The sequence below is a fragment of the Mus caroli genome, unplaced genomic scaffold (assembly GCF_978045245.1).
Source record: "Mus caroli unplaced genomic scaffold, Mus_caroli_1 scaffold_8, whole genome shotgun sequence".
In the NCBI taxonomy this organism is placed as follows: Eukaryota; Metazoa; Chordata; class Mammalia; order Rodentia; family Muridae; genus Mus; species Mus caroli.
Window position 1 is genome coordinate 65,386,377 of NW_028227263.1, and position 21,038 is coordinate 65,407,414.

A 21,038-nucleotide genomic window follows, 5' to 3' on the forward strand; every position below is an offset into this window, starting at 1 on the left:
CTCACGCCCTGGTCATACCTTCCCACCTCCTAGCCCTCCTTATCACCTCAGAGACTTGAGTGTCTCTCTGATGCCCCAGCTCCCCCAAGTCCTCTCACTTCACTGACCGAATGTCCAAACTGTGTTCTCCATCATCAATATGATATTTGACTCTCCCTCCTGTCATCTTTTCTCTCTCAGACAATTTTTTCATTTTGTGGTTCTACTGTTTTTAGACCCAGATTCTCCTGTCCTAACTAACCTGTCCTCCCTAGGCCCTATATTCTGTGGTATGTGACCCTGTAACTGCAGACATTCTGTGATAGATCCTGTAACTGCAGATCGACTGCCCCATGTGCAGAGCAGTCTTTCTCATCGAGTCTGTGCGGCTGCTGCCTCCCTGAGCACTTTCTCTACCAGGTTCTTCAGACTCCAGGCCCTGCCTGGCTCTTCCTCGCTTCCCACTCAGGAAGTCTGACCTCTGCACATGTCCATTGAAGGATATCTTTCCTTGTAACCTGTGACCATTGCCACCAACCTTGTTCAGATCTGCTTTTAAATTGTTTTTACCTCTTGGTGTTTGCCTCAGTTCTCTTCCTGCTTCAAAACATTTAAAGAAAATTTAGGAAATTTTACATAAATAGTTTCTGCCATCTGTAAACCTAGATGATCATTAAGCCCTCTGCCTGCTGTACTGGGCTTGATTCTGGGGTCAGAGACTCAGAGGAAAGAAGATATCAGCACTTACCCTGTGTTAGTGAAACTTTTAATACTTTAAATCTTTGTGCGTGGCCACAGAGAGAGGGGGGTGGTGGGGAGGTAGGGGAGACAGAGACAGAGAGACATAAACAGGGCGGGGAAGACAGATACAGAGACAGACAGACAGAGACAGAGGGAGGGAGGGAGAGAGAGACAGAGACATAGACACACACAAAGGGCGGGGAAAGATATTCTCATTGTTGCTGGAACAAAGCCCTCTAAGTATCCTGGTTGAGACCAGTAACTATCTCAGTAATATCATAAGCATTTCCATCTTTCTGTCCTCCATGCTTCTAACTTTTAAATGTTCTGTGAGTTCTCTTGTCACAAGGACTCTTGTTTCCTTTTTGTGAGAACTTGTGCTCTGTTAGTTCCTGTGGCCCTTGGTTGAAGTTATAGGATCCTGGGCCTGTCAGTTGACCTTCTTGATTACTCTGTAGAATGAGCAAGTTCAGTTGTATTTGCTTTTATCATTATGAACAAAGGCGATTCAACTTACATTGTGTTGGTTAAAGCCTGTGTGCCTCAGATGGGTGACAGTGCCCTTCCAGCCTTGTGTAGTCACAGCAGCTGCAGCTGTAGTGTCCAAAACATGTACCCCACTGCACAGGAAGCTCGGTCTCTTTGAAGATGCCAGCTGATAAACCTTTGGGGGGTTTTCAGGTACAGGTAATCCCTTGGGTCTTGGCTGACAGCAACTTTGTCTGGAGCCCATCTCAGAGGCTGGATCCCAGCAGGACGGTGTTTGTTGGTGCCTTGCACGGGATGCTCAATGCTGAGGCTCTGGCTGCCATCTTGAATGACCTATTTGGTGGAGTGGTGTATGCTGGGATTGACACAGATAAGCACAAGTACCCCATTGGTGAGTGTCCTACTTCTGTGTGGGAAGGCTTGGTGCCCCTGGGAGTAGATGAAGATGGTAATACTTACCCTTGGGAGTGTAGAGACCTGACCCAGGTCTGCAGATCGTCATTTCCTCCAGAAGCTAACAGTGCTGGCCCGTCTGCATCTTGCTTCTGCTGCTATTTCACACATTGGGGAAAAGGGTAGTTGTAGGACTGTGATAGGACTGGTGAAAAGGAGGAAAGAGGTTTGTTGGAAATTCAAAGTACACAACCAAACTGTGCATTTAAAGACTACATTTTACTGAGAACGTTCCTTCATTAAAGGTTCTTCCCAGGCAAAGTTGCACATGCCTGTAGTCCCAGTACTTGGGAGATAGAGGCAGGTGGATCTCTGAGTTCAAAGGCATCCAGGACTACATATTGAGACCTTGTCAGGAAAGAAGGGAAGTGGCAAGAAGGAAAGGGAAGGGAAATTTGTTTTCATTTTTACATCTTTGATGTTGTCTGGAGTCAGAGACAGGTCAGTTGCTTTCTGGATAATTTCTAAAAAATTGCATATCCATTAAGCTGTTTTATCTTAATGTCCGTGTCTTGACTGAGTTTTGATCAGCCTTTCTGAGAAAGGAGGTTAGTTCCAGACATAGTGCAGTGAATCTCTGTGACTGTACTTAGAAGTAGAGCTGGACCCTGATCAAGGCATTTAGTTAAGGACCTTCCCAGATGCCTGGTCTACCCACCCACAGTGAATATGGCCGGGGAGGAGCACTGTGTGCTTGTCAGTGCTGTGCTGCAGATGGAGACTAGGACTTGAGAGGCTGTAGAGCAGGGGCAGCACTTGGCAGGACAGGGATTCTCCTAGCTCTCCTGCTCATTTCTAGTTCTCTACGGTACCTCTGGGCACGGGGAGGCTTGAGTGCTGTTCCTGCCCTTTGGAAACGGTTTAGTCTGCCGTGGTTTCTGCCTGAGCCCGTAGTCCTCCTCTGCATCTACCTGCACTGGAGGGAGCCCCTTCCCTTCCTCTTTACCTAGTGGTTTATATCAACGTGATTAGGACCTATTCTGTCCAGTGTGATAGTTGTTAAAGTACTTGAAATGCAGCTTCTCCTATGTGTTAAAGTAACTTGAACACTTAGGTAAAATATATTACTAAAATTCCACTGCTTTTGATTCTGCTGTGACAACCACTAAATTAGAAATTACATAAAATATTTACCTTTATGTTAGATAGCACTGGTGTAGAAACAAGGTTTCTTGAATGTTGAAGAGAATTTAAGAGAATTTGAGCAGAAGGTATAAGCTTGTGCCCATTTTCCTAGGGTCTGGTCGTGTGACTTTCAATAACCAACGTAGTTACCTGAAAGCAGTCACCGCTGCTTTTGTGGAGATCAAAACCACCAAGTTTACCAAGAAGGTGAGTGTGTGGTTAGTGTGCTTATTTTGAGACTTGGATCAGTTATAAAACAGTGTAGCTCCAAGATTGGAGAAGTGAGCCCAGCTGCAGACTTAACCTGAGTTCCTCTGTAGACTCGGACTCTGTGCATATGAGTGTGGTTAGGGAGAAGGGTCCTCATTTTGATATTTGTCTGAAATTGCTAAGTAGCAATTTTATGAACTCTTACCTAAATCCTCTGAACACTTAACTGCTGCTAATTGATACCAGACTAGGGTTCATTTTGCCTGAAAGAACAGCCAGTAAGGTGTGTGGTTGTCCAAATGCTAAACGTATGGTATGAGTCTATCATTTAGGATCTATATTCAGCCCTTGCCTACAATTCTGTCTAGCCTCCTTAAGGACAAACATCCTACATCCCTATATACTCAGTAATATGTAACTACAATTCCTCTGACCCATGGAGCCATTTTATCTTCTGTTGCTGTTCCTCAGGTTCAGATTGACCCCTATCTAGAAGATTCTCTGTGTCTTATCTGCAGCTCACAACCTGGTCCTTTCTTCTGCCGAGATCAGGTGAGTCCTCTGGGCATCGTAGATGCCTGTGAAGTCCCTACCACAATTTAAAAATGTATTAAGGCACATTTATGACAGGAGAAGTAGAGTTCTGAGGTAACTTCTTTCTAAGAGCATAGAGACGTGTAGTGGAGACCACTCTGCACATAGATTGATCCACAACTCTAGGCATAGGAAAGGTGCTTATTGGACTTTTGGCCCTTCCCTTCCTGGACTGCTGCTGTTGTACGGGTATGGCATTGATAATGGTGGGTACTTTTGGTTTTTTGGTTTTGTTGCTGCTGTTGTTGTAAATGGTCTTACTGTTTTGTCCTGGCTGTTAACTTATGTAACCAGGCTTTGATCTCACAGCAAGCCTCTTACCCACTGCTCCTACCAGAGCATGAGAATCGCTGGCATGTGTTACCATAACACCACACACAGACACACACACACTTTCTCTCTCACTCACTGACATGTGGTATGTGTGTATGTATGTATGTATGTATGTATGTGTGTGTATATATGTACATATACACACACATACACACATAAATACATATGTGTATGTAAGTGTATATCAACACCTAGTCCCATTTAAGCTACTTGTACACTGCAGTGGTCCATCTACCAGGGAGTCACCTTACAGAAAACCTGCTTTCCTTCTTCTAGAAGCTATCAGCTGTCAGTAGCTCTCAGCTAGGAGTAGTTGCTTGTGAACCTTTTTCTGTTCATTCTGGAATGTTCACTGGGTTTATCTTGTGCAGGCACAACCATTGAAACACATTTTCCACCTTATATGAGATGTTTGGGAGCCTTCCAGACTCCAGCAATCCATCCATGCTTAGTTTGACTTACAGTGATGCTGTTATTTGTATGGAGGCTATAAATAAAGTCAGACAGAAGCTCCTAACTGAGCTTACAGTAAGATAAAGCCTGAAGACAGATATCTTTCTAAATCAGCTTCTATGGGTTAGTAACTCACAGTGACTCCTCCACGTCATATTCTTGTTAGGAGGTTATGACTGACTTGCTTGGGGTTGGTTACCCAGCTAGCAAAACCAGTCACTTCTCACTGAGAAGAGGAGGGCACTTCTCCTAATACTTGAATCTGTACCCAGTTCTTCAGCTTTCTCTCATGTTGGCAGCCTTGAGACTGAATGAATGGCTGTGTAGAAGAGAAGGGAAGAAAATTGGGAAGCTACAAGGTCTCACATGTCATACCAGAACCCTAAACTGTTTGCAGAAGCTCTCTTGGGATGAGAAAGCTAGCAGGAAGTCTCTCTTCTAGCCCCCACAGAAGCCAGGGGTTTTAATTTTCTCTTAAAGCAGAACCATTATATCTAGAGTTAACACACCTCTTTCTGTTCCCCTAACCTAGGTCTGCTTCAAGTACTTTTGCCGAAGCTGCTGGCACTGGCGACACAGCATGGAAGGCCTACGCCACCATAGCCCCCTAATGAGGAACCAGAAGAACTGAGATTCCAGCTAGAGAAGCTGGCCTTGCCCAGTGGCCTGTGGTGCCAAAGGCTGTCAAGTCAGGCAGCAACTCGCTGCACAGGCGCCGTGGGAGCTAGCTTTCCGCAGACAAGGGAGAATCGTAGTCACCTTTGTACTTGCTAACTGTCTTTGTTTCTGCACTAATTAATGCACAATGAGTTTTGTCAGGTCTTGTTTTCAGTGGGGTGTGCCAGAGCAAGGACCCTCGGCTCACCCTCAAGCAATTGTAGTTTTCCCAGATTCTAGTTCCTCATTTTGCAAATGAAAATAACAACAAAAAACCACTGTGTCCAGAAGGTCTGACACAGATGCCTACACTTGGGTTTATTTATTAAAGCGCTTTTTACATTCCTTGCAATACTGATGGTGGTGATGCGCAGGTCTCATTGGTTCGTTCATTCTGCAGTTGCCATACAGTGCCTTTCCATTGATTTAACCCCCACCTGAACGGCATCAATTGAGTGTTCAGCTGGTGTTTTTTACTGTAACAAACAAAGGAGACTTTGCTCTTCATTTAAACCAAATCATATTTCATAGTTTACGCTCGAGGGTTTTTACTGGTTCCTTTTTACACTCCTTAAAACAGTTTTTAAGTCGTTTGGAACAATATATTTTTTTTTCTTTCTTGGCAGCTTTTAACATTATAGCAAATTTGTGTCTGGGGGACTGCTGGTCACAGTTGCAAATCAAAGCATTTGTAACCAAGAGAAAAATTATTTTATTTAAAACTGGACCGGAGGAAAAGTCTGAGCAGCTGCTGTATATAGTTTTAAATGGTTTGTGGCACCTTATGTTGCACTTACGTCGGGGGAGGGTTGATAGAAGTTTTTAATCACAGTCACAGGACTTTTTCTTTTGTAACTGAGCTTAAAAATTAAAAAAAAAAAAAAAAGGGCTGCTTTTTGGTGGGGGCAGGTGAAGGCTCACAGGAGCCCTTTCTCTTAGAGGGGCAAATACCCTTCCTTACAACTTTTATTTGACGAATGTATGAATCAACAGTTACAGTTGACAAAGACGCTACTGGAATTGAAAACTTGACTTCTTTTTAATTTAAGGATCACTTGCCCCTCTTAGGGACGCTGTGTGCCAAAGAGCCAGTGTCATAACCCTCCCTCCTGCTGAGCTGACGTTGCATTGTTGCATATCCCAGCTACTCTGTGGGTTTTGTGAAGCTGTGTGTGAAGTCTCTACCTCATTGTTGTATATGCAGGCAAGACTGCACTCTCCTACAGATGTGTGGAGTAAGCTGTGGTGTACTTTTTTTGGCACATAATAAACACGTTGCAGCAGAGTTGTAGTTTTGTCTCTGTATCTGGGGGTGGGGGTGGGGTGGTAGCAAGCAGGGAAGACTCCAGAGACCAGTCCTCTTTTCATGGATTCTCACTAATGGGATACCAGCCCAGAGGGATGGGGTGTACATGCGGAGACCCGCTCCTATGTGGAACTTGTTACATCCTGGTCAGCCACGCTGGAGTGTCTAGTTCCTGGGTGATTACAATCTGAATAGGAGGCCTGCCTATACATTTTACTTCTTGCCCCTCAAGGCCTCCTCCAGATGGAGCCCTAGGAATGCTAGAGGCACAACTCCCAAGGCGTCAGGAGCCATTTGCTGGCTGCTTTCCCGTGAGCCCTGACGTGTTCCTCCTTCCTCTTGGACGCACTTGTGCTGGTGTAATTCCTTTCTGAGTGGTTACTATTTTGCTTTTTTGATTCAGGGTCTTTGTGGCTTTGTCCTGGAACTCCTTATGTAAGCCAGCCTGGCCTCAAACTCAGGAAATCTGCCTACCATTCATCCCAAGTGCTGGGATTAAGGTATGCACCAGCACACCCTGCAGTGCTTTGTTTCTTCACAGCCCTTACACTAGCTTTTCTTACAGGCTCCATGGTTTCATGACAGGTCTGAGGATTTTTCAAGTGGAGAAGGCAGCGTGCTGAACTGATCCTTTGGGAAACTCTAGTCTGAGGGAGAGGGACTCCTAGGTACTAAAGCATCCTTGTAAGGTGCAAAAACTCACTACTCATCAGAATCCAAGAGTTCTCTTCCTACGAGACTGTAAGGTCTAGTCTTCCACCTGGAGCCTGGCCTCCACTTCATTGGGAATTCACTGGGAACATAAGCTGCAACCCCCAGGGATTACCGATCCTTTGATCTCTTCAGTCTTCTTCCAGGTCCAAAGTCAAGGACATCGGTTTTTTTCCTTCTGCCATGAGCTACTTTTAGAGTAAGGACTTTCACCTCTTCACCTAACCAGAGTGACGTAGATGAGTTGAAGGATGAAGCACAGCCTTGGCCCCTTGATACATGCACTGTGGCCAGCACAGTCTCCTTAGGTTTGAGTGCAGGACCCTGTCCCAGGAAACAGCTGGAGGAAAGGCCCTCTCTGGACAGATGAAGCTACTGGGTCGTAGCTTAAGAGCCTGCTTTGGGCTTGGGTATGGCAGAACAACCTGAAGAAGCTGAAGGTTGGAGATAGTTTCCCTACTCATCGAGAACAGCCTAGTTAACTGAGATCCTAATTTGTTGATAAAAATGTTTGAGACCTCTCTGGGAGCCAGCCACTGCTTTAAGCACTCGAGGTTAGCCCTTCCTGTTTAGCTCAGACCTAGTTGAGAAAAGTAATTGTGCTCAGACATTTGAGAGCAGCTCTAATGGAATACTGTGCTGGGATGTGAAGGAAAGCCACTCTAGGTGGTGATTGCTGTGACACCAGGAAATGAGAGGAAGCTCACCAATTAGGCTACACCCCACTAATCTCTGACTAGAGGCGCGCGTAGGGTGGAAATCGGGGATGACCCCGTTTACTACTATATCTTTCATAGCTCGGGCCTCCTATAGGCTCCATCTCAGGACCTCAAAGTATCTCCTAGATTAAAACACACTGGACGCCCAAGAGAAGCACAGAATTAATTGGGGTGGAAACCAAGACGGCCGAGCTACCGGCGTGCGCACGCGCAGACTTTCGCCCCGCCCACAGCCAGGCAGTCTCACTCCACTCCACTAGGGGCCGCTGTGGGACTCTCGCGAGCCAGGCGGAAGCGGCTTTCTGGCCGCGCTTTATAGGCCTCTCTTGTGTTTCCTGTTTCCTCTTTTACCGAGACCCGCCAACATGGTAGGTGCTTGGCTCCCCGGGCTCCGTCCTTTTCAATCCTCGCCCATCCTCCGCTCGTCGCGGCCTCAAGTCCGCAGCGAGGGGCCGGCGCCGTGACCGGCGGCCTGGCGCGCTTCCGCATGAAGTCGTGAGCGCCGCGGCCCCTCCGCGGGAGGCGCGGGCTCCCCGGTGACTTTGCCCTCTCCATCCTCAGGGCCGTGTTCGCACCAAGACCGTGAAGAAGGCGGCCCGGGTCATCATCGAGAAGTACTACACGCGCCTGGGTAATGACTTCCACACCAACAAGCGCGTGTGCGAGGAGATCGCCATTATCCCCAGCAAGAAGCTTCGGAACAAGATAGCCGGGTGAGTGGGGGCCGCGGCCGCCGGGAGAGCCTGCCCGGCCGGTGCCGCCGCTTTCCCCAGACGGCCCGGCGAAGGGCTGGAGGTGTGCCTTGGCCACAGTGGGGTTTTGCCGACGTGATCGTAGTTCGGGCTCCTTACGGTAGCTGAAGGCAGAGCTCCGGTCTCAAAACCTTACTGCTGTGGTCTCTGCTTCCCGCATTTTACCACTATGGCCTTGTTGTGCGAAAAATTAGCAGTGTTGTGTCCGTACGACGGATAAGACCAGTCCGGGTACATGACGCCCGGAGGAGGGCTGGTGACGGCGTGTGAGGATGTAAGGGGTGGACGTCTCAACAGTGGTGTGTGTGTGTGTGTCTCTGTGTCTCTCCGATGGTGAGGCCGACCTTGATGTAGAGACAAAGTCGGTTTTGTGTCCTGTTCTGGGTGGGAGGTGGTCACTGTTTGGCGTTGCTTGTAGCTATGTCACGCATCTGATGAAGCGGATTCAGAGAGGTCCTGTGAGAGGCATCTCTATCAAGTTGCAGGAAGAAGAGAGAGAGAGGAGAGATAACTACGTTCCTGAGGTAAGATTTGCGGGTCTTCCTCTGCACCTCTTCCTGGGGGCTCACCTGTGGTGGGAACGCAGCTGGATGTCTGTGAAGTCTTGACCTGTTTCCTCAAACTGCTAAGAGATCCGCCCACCTCCGCCTTGTGCGTGCTGGGATTAAAGGCGTGGGCCAACACACCCAGCTGAGGGTGCCTGTGGTCAGCCTACCTGTTAGCTTCTCTGCGAGGTCTAAATGCGTTTTCACGTGGGAGCCTAGTGAGACTGCCTCCCGACGTGGTTGGCTTGACATCCCAGTGTGAACCCTGCTTTCTGAACGCACACTAGATGGTTCTGACATAAGAATAAAGTGGGCTGTGGTGGTGCACAGCTTTAGTTTCAGCATTTGGGAAGCAGATGTCTGAGCTTGAAGCCAGCCTGGTCTACATAGTGCTTTCCAGGACAGCTAAGGGTATGTGTTGAGTTGGGAACAGAGGAGGTGAAAGATAAGCCGGGCATTCATAATTTGAACTTGCTGCTTTCTCTCAGGTCTCAGCCCTGGATCAGGAGATCATTGAGGTGGATCCCGACACCAAGGAGATGCTGAAGCTTCTGGTGAGTGCTGGCTGAGTCCTTGAATACGCCTGGTTTCTAGATGGCTGTAGCTGCTTGTTCTGTGAGAATTCAGGGGTGTGTTTTCCTTGTTTGGGGCTGCTCCTGAATTGTGGCCTGCCCCGCCCCCTTCGGCTTTGGCTGTTACCTGCTTTCCTCCCTGGTCTCATTTCTACAGTAGTCAGGCTAGTCACAGTTGAGCTATCTTAAGGTGGCTTATCTCAGCGGACTGAGACTTGGCCCTTTTGTATAAGTATGTGAAGGTGAGATAGGCGCCTGAGTCCAGCATGCTGTTCGTGATTTTGAGCAGTTTGAAGCGGATACTCTCCCCTTGGGCCCCGCATTGCTCAGTGAAACAGCAGCTGGGAGCACTGCTGGTCTGTCTCAGCACAGCCTTCTGAAACCATTTGGCTCCAGACCATGGTGGGCTCCCAGGAACTGAGTGTTCTTGGGGACAGGCCTGACCCTCCACTCCTTGTGCTTTGTACATTAGGTTTCCTCTCAGGTGTTGACTGAGGCTGGGGAGTGTTTTGGGGGCTCTAACTCTGAGCCCCTCTGACCGTGGTGTGTGCTGCTTTTGTAGCTTTACCTGTGCTAAGAACATCCTTACAGGCTTTTGGGCTTTAGTTGGGGGTAGTGGTAGAGTGCTGAATCCTTGGCTATGGAGGGCAGGCGTGGGTTTTGTTGTAGTGGTTTGGGTTTGTTGGTGTGTCCTGGCTAGGGAATACCTGCTTGAAGGTTGGATCAGAGAGTTAGATGTAGGAGGGGAGTGAGTGTTCATTAGCCGGTATGTGTTGGAAAAGTTCCTGGGGCCCATGGTCTCTGTCTGTCGGCTGCAGGGCTGGGGTTGCAGAGTGCCCGCTCACCGTGTGTCTTGTTTTGTTGCAGGACTTTGGCAGTCTCTCTAACCTTCAGGTCACTCAGCCTACAGTTGGCATGAATTTCAAAACACCACGTGGAGCTGTTTAATCTGTTATGCCATATTTTCAATAAACCTGAAAACAAGTTTGTCTGTATTCTTGCTGTTAGGGTCGGGTGGAGGGCTGAACACTTACAAACCTAGTTTAGGGTTTGGGGAGATGCTCCTCCTGTACTCAGGACATGGTGGAGAGCTGTTTTGCTATCTGTTAACTTAAGTTTCTTGGATAAGCAAAGTTGTTGGGGTCAGCACGCCTAGTTGAATGACCATGGTGTCAACCAGGGTAAGGTAGGTGTGCCTGTTTCTGTTCCTTGGGTAGGGGCTTTGACATTTCCTGCATGACCACCACAGGTGTTGCTCTTGGACACCATTTTCAACCTGATAAGTTTTTAATGTTTACTCTGAGTTCTAGAATTGAAAACTTGCCTTTGTAATTAGTTCTGAGTATTTGAGGCTAGACTACCTCATGAGCATTTTTTGTTTCTCCCATATAGTATCTGTTGATAACTCCCTTTACTAGAACATTATAAGAAGGGATTTCTCCCTCAAATGAGCAGCTGTAAGGAAAACTGAGCAAGCATGGGGAAGGGACTTTTTTCCTGGCTCATGGGGGAGTTGCTTCCAGGTGTTGAGCAGGTCGGCCGCTGCTATGCTGAGCTCAAGGTCTGCTTGGGGGTGCTGGCTCCTGGGTGCTTTGTAAGGGTAACACTCTTTGTAAGGCATAAACTAGATGGCAGTGTCTACTTTAGAGACTGCAGTGTCCTCAGAAACAATTGTGTTAGCAATGCTGGGGTGAGAACATATGTTGATGCAGGGTCCCTATAGAATCTGTGACCCTTGACAACTGGCTCTACTGTAAACTGAGTCTAGATGAGCTTTGCTAGCATAAAACTTGTAATCAAGAAAGCCCTGTATCTTTTATTCTATCTTACATTTCTATCACACATTTCTTAATGCTCAATTAAGTTGGAAAACAAGTCACTTGTCATGGGCTGGCTGCCTGCCTGTGAGCTAAGAGTGGCTTTTGTTGGGTATGTTTAATTTCAGCACTAGGGGGAGACAAACAGTTGGATCTGACATCCAGGGCTAGAGACTCTGAAAACTGCCCCAACCCCCAATAATGAAAGGGCTGGGCAGCTGCTCACCAGGTGGTGTGCTTGACATAAAGACCCAAGCTGGGGCCACTAGCTCACACGTGGAGCCCAGGTTTGGCTGTGTGCACTTGTAATCCAGAATTGAAGAGATGGACTGTTGAGGAGCCTAGAAGATAGTAGACGTCAAAGAAGAAATAGTGTGTTCTTAGGAAGCAGTGTTGCTGGAGTGAACACCATGAAGCTGTGTCTTCTATGTGAAGTCCACTATGTCTCCAATGTTGGAAACTTCACCCCCTGCGCAACCATGCTGAGATCTGGAGCTTCAGGGGCTGCTACTGCTGGGATGAGTGTTAGGAGGGGGCTGTTAGGGCCAAGTTGGCCACATCTTAGTTGTGATTTGTTGCTGTGATGAGGCAGTGACCAAAAGCAAGTTGAGAAAGGGTTATTTGGCATATGCTTCTACATCTTACTCACTGAAGGAAGCCCTGATAGGTGTGCTTGCTCACGTGCTCTCGTTTCTCAGTTTTTGAGACAGGGTTTCTCTGTGCAGTCCTGGCTGTCCTGGAACTACCTCTGTAGACCAGGCTGGCCTCAGACTCCAATCTGCCTACCTCCGCCTCCCAAGTGCTGGTATTAAAGGTAGGTCTGTGCCACCATCATCAGGGACTTTTTCTCTATTGAGGCTCTCTTCTCAGATGACTCTAGTTTGTGTCTAGATGACAAAACTTGCCAGCACACTTTTGCCAATCTATGAACACAGTATATTTTGATTATTTTTTCAACATTTTATAATTTTCAATAAATCCCAGAGTCCAGGGACTCTGAGGCCCTCTTAACAACAGTTGGACCACTATCATGATTTGCCTCAGTTAGCCTCACATGGTAAGTCAGCTCAGATACACCGGTACACTTATTCCTTCTGTGGATGTGTTAACGGTCTCACTGGGTAGCCTTGGCTGGCCTCATACTTGGAGCCCTGCCTACCTTTTCCTTTGCCTCTCTCTAGCTGGACCACCACACTTGGCTTATTTCTACTTTATTCCTGTGTGCAGTCTGTTTGGCATTAGAGACATGGTGGGTTGTGCAGGCTAGTTTTAAGTCAAATTGACAAGCTAGAGCAGTGGTTCCCACCCTTCCTAAAGATGCCACCCTTTACCACAGTTCCTCATGCTGTGGTGACCCCCAACCATAAGCTTATTCATTGCTACTTCATAAATCATTTTGCTACTGTTGATACGATACCAATTTCTGATATATGACCTCTATGAAAAGGTTGTTTGAACCAAGGGGTCACAACCCGTAAGTTGAAAACCACTGAGCTGGAGTAACCAGAAAGCCTCAATTGAGAAAATGCCATCATGAGATCTGGCTGTAGGCAAGCCTGTAGGATATTATCTTTCTTAGTGATTGATGGAGGAGCCCAGTCCATTGTGGGTGCTACCACCCCTGAGCTGGTGGTCCTGGGTTCTCAGAGAAAGCAGACTTAGCAAGCCAGTAAGCAGCAACCATCCATGGTCTGTCTCTCTGTCTCAGCTCCTGCCCTGACTTCCTTTGATGATAAACAGTGTTCTAGAAGTCTAAGCCAAATAAACCTGTCCCTCCCCACAACAGTAACTCTTAAAACATGGATTTTGACCACTTAGCCGGGAACAAATAGAAAAAGAACTGTAGATGGTTAAAGCTAGAGGGCCTGCCATTGTACTTTCAACACAAGCGCTGCCTTGGATGGATATTTGCATGAGGGGGGTGTGTGTGTGTTTGTGTACAAGTGTAGGTGTACAAGTGTAGGTGCAGTGCCTGCAGGAGCCAGAAGAGGGCAGCAAGTCCTCTGGAACTGGCATCACAGGTAGTTTTCAGCTACCATGTGCATTCAGGAACCTAACCTACTAGGTCTGCCAGAGCAGCCACTACTAACCGCTGAGCTTCTAGCCCGAGTTACTTTCATAATGATTGTACTTGATATTGTAATTAATTGTCATATAACAAGTGATATTAACACAAGCCTCTTTTTGTTGTTTGTCGAGACAGGGTCTTACTATGTAGTCCTTCCTGGCTGTCCTGGAACTCACTGTGTAGTCCAGTGCCACCATACCCACCTCACAAGCCTCTTTTAAACAGTTTAAAATTCTTGTTTCTGTCTGGAATTGTTTTCCTCAAGAACTGTAAGCAACGGTCAGTGGAGAACAGCAGTAGCTTTGTAGGGCCGGTCCGGGACTGTCAACATTAGATGTAGCTGGGTCTTTGTTCAATGTGATCTGATGTCTCTCTACAAGTACAGTGTGGTTGTGTCCCAGGGCCACCTTAGAGTCTGTTTTATCCAGAGAATGATCTGGGGAGCTGTGCTTTAAGTTTATTAAGCAAGCAAAAGGAGAAGGACAAATAGCAAGCAGTGAGAAATGACATCTGCAAGCCAGGAGCTTAAAAGCTTCATTAAGGCAGCCAGCCGGAGTGTCCGAGGGGTTGGGGGTGAGCCCGAGATGGAGTGAGCGAGCCCGTGGCAGGTAGGCCAGTGTTTCTTACCCCAGGCGGGGATGAACTGGCCAGGTTGCTGTTCTCCAGGGGCAGTGTTTCCAGTACCCTTAGCTGTTTGCCTTCCTTGGTCCACATTACAGGGCCAGGGGCCAGCCTGCCCAGGATAGGGAGTTTTGGAGGACTCCTAGAAGAAGCAGGCGTGAGTCTGAGCTGAGGAGGTCTAGCTCTCTCTCAGCAAGACCAACAGTACACGGCAGTTTACAATATAATTTGTTAGTTTCCCATAGGAGAAAATTTTCTCAAATCCTCTCCAAGATCAAAGGTGGGACAAGCAGCTGATGTCGTCACTACAGAGCTCTGAAGGTCTAAGCTTCAGTGTCTGTCCTCTTCCTGTAACTGGCACATTGTAGCAAGGTTAATCCTTACATAATCCTGCCCACTCTAATCTGTATAGTCCTGTGGATGGATGGTATTGGAGGAAATGTATGCTCAGAGCAATGTCTCCAATGCTCCTCGTAAAACCACCGGGAAGGAAGACTCATTTTCTAAAGCTTTTCCCTGTTGGAGGTCCCACCCTGCCTCTAGGCAGTGAATTTGAACCAGGTTCAAAAGACGGGTATGGTGGTACAAGCCTGGGACCCCAGCCCTTGTGAGGTGGAGTTTAAAAGACAAAACAACTAAAAGGCTCTGGGCTGGGCCTTAGTTCAGAGTGCTCACCTAGCATGCAGGAGGCACCGCCTAACCCGCACGGCAGCGCTGACTTATAATACATGCATATTAACCCTGGGTGCCTCAGGCCAGCTGGCTGACACACAATTCCAGGCCTGCCAGGGCTAGATATCTAGAAAAACAAAACAAAACAATTCTCAGCACTGGAGATGGAGAGGAAGGAGGGTCAGAAATAGCCAGACTGGTGGCGCACGGCTTTGATCCCAGCACTTGGGAGGCAGAGGCAGGTGGATTTCTGAGTTTGAGGCCAGCGTGGTCTACAGAGTGAGTTCCAGGACAGCCAGGGCTACACAGAGAAACCCTGTCTTGGGGTGGGGGAAGAAAGGTTCAGCACTACGCAGGAAGTTAGGGGCCAGCCTGTGCTAGAAACCCTGTCTCCAAAGCAAGACAAACACATTCAACAAAAAACCATGAGTATTTGGGGACTGACCTGAGGTGAACAATGAGGTCAGACACGAGAGCTTTCTGTAAGGTAACTAACTTTCTGTCACGAAGGAAAAGAATGCATGCTCACACGTGTGTGGGTGCACTGGTGTGTGGATACGCGTGTGTGGGTGCACCGGTGTGTGGATACGCGTGTGTGGGTGCACTGGTGTATGGATACGCGTGTGTGGGTGCACTGGTGTGTGGATACGCGTGTGTGGGTGCACTGGCGTGTGGATATGCATGTGTGTGGGGTGCACTGGTGCATGGGTGAGTCCAGAGGCTTGAGGTTGAAGTTAGGAGCCTTCCTCCATTGCTCTCAGCACTGTCTATTGAGACAAGGTTTCTCCTTGAATCTGGAGCTGCTATAGGCGATCGGGCTAGCCGCTTGCCCTGCTTCTTGCCGGGATTACAGGCAGGCCCCAGACCCGTGGGTCGGGAGTCCCAGCTTTAGAATTATACTTTTGCAAGTGCTTTTCTTTTTTTTTTTTTAATTAGGTAATTTCCTCAATTACATTTCCAATGCTATCCAACAAGTCCCCAATACACTCCCCACCCCCCAGTCACCCACCCACCCACCCCTTGGCCCTGGCGTTCCCCTGTACTGGGGCATATAAAGTTGGCAAGTCCAATCAGCCTCTCTTTCCAGTGATGGCCGACTAGGCCATCTTTTGATACAAATGCAGCTAGAGACAAGAGCTCTGGGGTACTGGTTAGTTCATAATAATGATCCACCTACAGGGCTGCAGTTCCCTTTAGCTCCTTGGGTACTTTCTCTAGCTCCTCCACTGGGGGCCCTGTGATCCATCCAATAGCTGACTGTGAGCATCCACTTCTGTGTTTGCTAGGCCCGCAAGTGCTTTTCTTTCCTTTCCTTTTTCTTTCTTTCTTTTTTTTTTTAAACATTTTAAAAGGTTTATTTATTTATTATATGTAAGTATACTGTAGCTATCTCCAGACACTCCAGAAGAGGGCATCAGATCTCAATATAGATGGTTGTGAGCCCCATCCGGTTGCTGGGATTTGAACTCAGGATCTTCAGAAGAGCAGTCAGTGCTCTTAACCTCTGAGCCATCTCTCCAGCCCACAAGTGCTTTTCCCTTGCATGTGTGTGTGCATGCGCGCACACACACACACGCACACACACACACCCCATCTTAAGAGAACAAGAATTAGTTTATTATTCTAGAGCCCTTTTGAGTGACCATGGCCTGGGAACACAGTAGATTATTCCAAATTCCATGTTTCACTGTGGAAGCAGTTTAATGAAGGTTTTTTTTTTTTTTTTTTTGTTTTTTGAGACAGGGTTTCTCTGTGTAGTCCTGGCCATCCTGGAACTCACTTTGTAGACCAGGTTGGCCTCGAACTCAGAAATCTGCCTGTCTCTGCCTCCCGAGTGCTGGTGTGCGCCACCACGCCCGGCAGTTTAATGAAATTTTTATGGTTTTACAGAATAAAGTCAGAAATCAGGGCTAATACATCAAAGAACAGGCACAGTGAGATGGGGACATTTCCACCCAGGCCTGGGATGCTGTCTCATGACATCCAAGCTTTCGAGTTGGTGGAAGCCAGTGACCCGCTAAGTCAATGGATTCTAGAAGGTTTCTCTCTTAGTTAGTCACAGGATTAGTGCCCTGTGTTAGCTCTGACACAGGAGGACAAGGAATGGCTGTTCTGAGGTTGGAACTGCCCCAGAATACTGCAGTTAGCCTCGGGACCTGCAGCATTCCAGGCTCCCAACTGGACTGAAGTTCTACCAGTCAGTTTCTGCAGACACAGCTCCTTTTCAAGAGTTTCCGTTCACAAGAACCATCTCCCTACCCACCCACCCCATCCCCACCCCAAATTATTTTTGTCTTCCTGTCCTTGGATATACTAAACAGTTACCCCTCTTTATTTATGTGTGCCCCTGGAAGAGTACACGTGTGTGTAAGTGTTCGTGGAGTCCAGAAGAGGACGCCAGAGCCTCTGGAATTACTGGTGGTTGTTGGTGCTGCGAACTAAATCCCGTCTCTGGAAGAGCAATGTGCCGTTGACTGCCAACCCATTTTCTAGCCCCTAACCCTATTTTTAGAAAGCCTGTTCAGTCTACCCTCTAGCTATATAATTTCCACTCTCTCCTGACAATAGCACAGAGCCTTGATGTGCCCCTGACCCTCCCACGTTGTTCCACTCACAGTGCTGTTCTTGGCCCTTGACTGGATGCTATTGCTTCCTGGTGGCTGAGTTTGCGTCCTCCCTTCTAAACAGGGCTCACTCCGGCTAGGAACCCGGCTTTGCAGGTGGGGTTGGAGGCTGAGGAGCAGTGGGGCTAGAGGAAGCCGGAAGGGTGGCGCGGAGCAGGCAGGCAGGCAGGAAGGACCAAGAGGCAGGGATGCACGCCTTCCCTGGGACACCGTGGCTGTGGGGTGCAGAGCTTTCTGGAGGGTGATGATCCGGAAGCTTGCTTTCCTTGGAGTCTTTCCTTTCTGACTCGAAACCACAGAACAGACTGCACAGCCTCCAGTGTGACAGATGTGAGTGGCCTGGAGTTTCCTCTGGGCACAGCAGGATGAGACAATTGTTACACGCGGATTCAGTCTCTTCCTGGCTGTGTGAGCTGATGGCGCTCCATTCCCGGCCATTGTTTCTGCTGCCACCAGGGAACAGGCTTCTCTGTGACTCACCGGCCCTTCCAGCAGCTGCCTCTTTGAAGCTTCTTGCTCCTTTTCTCCTCTCTCTCTCTCCCTCTCCACCAGGCTCACCCCACCCCACCCCCACACAGCTACTTTTGTCCAGAAGTTTACCCCTCTTGCTGCTGCTCTGACCTCTAAAGAGCATCTGTAGTGAACTTGTCTGAGTTACCTGACCTTCCCTTTTGAATGCCAGCCTAGCTAAGTGGGTCTGGGTGGGGAGTTTCCTTTGTCTTTTGGCCACTGAAGCTCCCAGTGGCATGTCTACGTCCACTGCAAGGGATCTGTCTTGCTTTATGCATTGCTGTAGTCTGGGGGTCTCAAAGTGACAAGGCTTAAAGGCTTAATTTTCGGTGTGGGACCCTTGGGAGGTGGTAGGAACTTTCGAGTGGGGATCATCTGGCTTGGAGAGGAATGTCCAAAAAAGCATGGTGGGACTCTCCTCCATTCTCATTCAGTTCCATACCCAATGTCCCACCACAGCCCAGATGCCACGGACTGAAGCCTCCCTCTCCTTTTGTCTCAGGCATTTGTCCTAATGGAAAGCTGACAACCCATATGTGCTACTTGGGATTCAGAGTGCCCTTTCAATCCTAGGCTGGGTCTGTCAGATCGGACCAGGCTCCAACCTTGCCCTGCTCAGTGCCTCTCCCCTTTGCTCTCTGTCCTGTTCTCCTAGTGACAGTTGAGAACATCACCTCCTTCTCTGGGCTTAGCAGGTGTGGAGCTGCACACCTCTGTGCTGTCACTCAGCAACGCCTCGCTTTCGTTTATTCTTGAGTTACAGCCGGTCCTCTAGGAGACCCCACCACACACAGGCAGGCTTGCACTTGTTTCCCACACTCTAGAGCAGCAGTTCTCAACCTGTGGGTTGCTACGCCCTTGGGACCCTTTCACATGTCACGTGACATCAGCAGAATTAAGTTATGAAGCAGCAACAAAAGTAGTTTTGTGGTTGGGGGTCAGCGCAGCACGAGGAAGTGTATTAAAGGGTCGCAGTGTTAGAAGACTGAAGACCACTCGTCTAGAAGTCTGGTGTGGCTCTTTTCCTTTAAAGACCATCTTGTCTACCTTGTAATTCTTTTTTTTTTTTCTTTTTTTTTTTTTTTTTTTGGTTTTTTTCGAGACAGGATTTCTCTGTGTAGCCCTGGCTGTCCTGGAACACTTTGTAGACCAGGCTGGCCTCGAACTCAGAAATCTACCTGCCTCTGCCTCCCGAGTGCTGGGATTAAAGGCGTGCGCCACTATGTCCGGCTTACCTTGTAATTTTTTTTTTTTTTTTTTTTTTTTACCTTGTAATTCTTATAGCTTCTTTTAGCTCTCAAAATGTTAGGCATACTCACGGTGAAGCCTCGATCTCACTGCCCTGGCTGGTTCTCCTGTGGTGGACCAGCCTTCCTCTTCTTCACGGCACTGGGAGTGGGTAAGATGTCTCTTCCTCAATGTTATCTTAGGTCAGGCATCTTCATGCAGGACAAAAGAGCCTGTGTTCTTCTCTACCGTGGAGTCTGTGGTCAAACTGAAGAGCCATCATATATTCTGGCTCCACCAGACCTTACAAAGTTGTTTAGCTGCCAGTTTGTTCTACAAAAGAGTTGTCTATCCCAAATTTAGAAAGAGTACTTACTAGACAATACAAAGAAATGGCAACAAATGACTTCTTAAAAACAAATAGTTTAATTTCATCCAGAAAAAAATACAAGTTTAAAATGAAACTAACATTTCGACATCTTTATCTTTATAGTAATGCTTATTCACAATGTGAGGAGATAGACCCTTTATATTTCTAGACTCAAATATCCCATGTTAGTTGTAAAATATCAGCTGCTAGGTTCCCAGGTTTGTTTTGCAGGGCATATTTTATAGAAATGGTATAAAATGAGGCAGGCTTTTAGAAATTCAATTATAAAATTTTAGGGAAAAATAAATGGTCAAATCCAATTTTTCTCTGAGAAGGCACCTGTAAAACTCCCGACAGCAGCTGCTCAGAGCCGGTCTGCAGACGTGGCTTCTGTTACACACTAGAGTGAGACCCACTACATAAAGCCTTCCCCACTAACATCAAAGAGGGTTTAACATATTCCATAGTGTGGAAAAATGCATCATTTTAAATTTCTAAATCTGCATTTACGAAAATAGGTCTGTAACCAAATCACGCACACACAAGTCATGAATTTGGTCAAGGCATCTGAAATTGGCTTTGGCTTTGAAGTATTTTTAGATTCATAGAAAATATCAAATGTCTAATAAAATAAATAAAACATGTAATAATTGGGATAACCAACCTAAATGTCTGTCTCATTTGCAAGTGGACTTAAGAGAGAAGTCCCTTGCAGCAGTGTTCCGCAACCAGCAACCACACCTCTGCAGGCGCATGGTCACTGCTAGGAGAGCCATGGTCACCTCTGCAGGGTTCCCAGGGCTGTGGTAACACAGAGTCGATACAAACCACAGCTCTTGGCCTCACTAAAGAGCCTTGCAGCAAGCTATGGCGTCAGATTGGTCACAGAAGGTGGGCATCCCGTGGGCTTTCAAAGGCTCTGCAGATGAGGGGACAGCTCTGGCTAACAGTGAAAGGGCTAAGAAACTGCAGAGACCAGGCAGGACAGCCACAGGCCAGGGGTGTACCTCACACTACTCTGGAGGGGGGCGGAGGCTTCGAAGCTTCTTCTCATCCAGTCCTTTCCAGTACTTGAAGTTGTCATCTAGGTGCTGCATAAGGTTAGGCAGGTCAACGAAGGCTGGCGAGAGAAACAGGGATACAGTGTCTTCACAGCCTTTCTTTATGAAAGGTTCAAGCTTCCTCATTTTCTTTCTGGGAATGGAACTTGGACTATCTACCATAGAGCTCTGCCCTGTCCCAGCATTTTACGAGGGACAGAAGGGAGTTGGCAGTGATGCCAAAGTCTGGGAGGACTGTGGAGTACAGCCCACCCCTGTCTGCAGGCTCTGCAACTCCTCCTCTGGAGGAGCACAGCCCTCAAGGCACAGGAGCTGGGGACAGCCTTTGGACCCTCTTCTGGGTACCAACCCTCCGGAACGACCACTTTCTCTCCATTCCATCCTGGAAGTCTAAACCCCACACGCTTCTTCCTAACTAGTGGTGACTCT

At 47.8% G+C, this 21,038-nt stretch overlaps 3 protein-coding genes across 8 annotated transcripts in view; 2 read left to right on the forward strand and 1 right to left on the reverse strand.

The window, feature by feature from the left end:
- Positions 1-6,319, forward strand: part of Cpeb1 (cytoplasmic polyadenylation element binding protein 1) — a 103,136-nt gene extending 96,817 nt beyond the window's left edge. For all 5 annotated transcript variants that reach the window (XM_029479982.2, XM_085841597.1, XM_085841596.1 and 2 more), the window contains 4 exons: positions 1,402-1,600; positions 2,900-2,994; positions 3,469-3,549; positions 4,910-6,319. In XM_029479982.2, coding sequence (XP_029335842.2) covers positions 1,402-1,600; positions 2,900-2,994; positions 3,469-3,549; positions 4,910-5,008 — 474 coding nt within the window. In that variant the 3' untranslated portion in view covers positions 5,009-6,319. The remainder of the gene's footprint in view (positions 1-1,401; positions 1,601-2,899; positions 2,995-3,468; positions 3,550-4,909) is intronic.
- Positions 6,320-8,044: 1,725 nt separating this feature from the next.
- Rps17 (ribosomal protein S17) lies at positions 8,045-10,626 on the forward strand. The gene is made up of 5 exons (XM_021167442.3): positions 8,045-8,138; positions 8,332-8,483; positions 8,941-9,046; positions 9,556-9,621; positions 10,507-10,626. Exons 1-5 carry the CDS (start codon positions 8,136-8,138, stop codon positions 10,585-10,587), a joined length of 408 nt encoding a protein of 135 aa, XP_021023101.1. The 5' UTR covers positions 8,045-8,135; the 3' UTR covers positions 10,588-10,626.
- An 8,955-nt stretch (positions 10,627-19,581) lies between these two features.
- Pde8a (phosphodiesterase 8A) overlaps positions 19,582-21,038 on the reverse strand; it is a 122,342-nt gene continuing 120,885 nt past the window's right edge. For both annotated transcript variants that reach the window (XM_021166273.3, XM_021166274.3), the window contains exon 22: positions 19,582-20,668. In XM_021166273.3, coding sequence (XP_021021932.1) covers positions 20,562-20,668 — 107 coding nt within the window. In that variant the 3' untranslated portion in view covers positions 19,582-20,561. The remainder of the gene's footprint in view (positions 20,669-21,038) is intronic.

Coding starts and splice junctions, on each gene's coding strand:
- Rps17 (XM_021167442.3), top strand. Junction 8,484..8,940: donor CTTCGGAACAAGATAGCCGG/GTGAGTGGGGGC, acceptor CGTTGCTTGTAG/CTATGTCACGCATCTGATGA. Junction 9,622..10,506: donor AGGAGATGCTGAAGCTTCTG/GTGAGTGCTGGC, acceptor GTTTTGTTGCAG/GACTTTGGCAGTCTCTCTAA.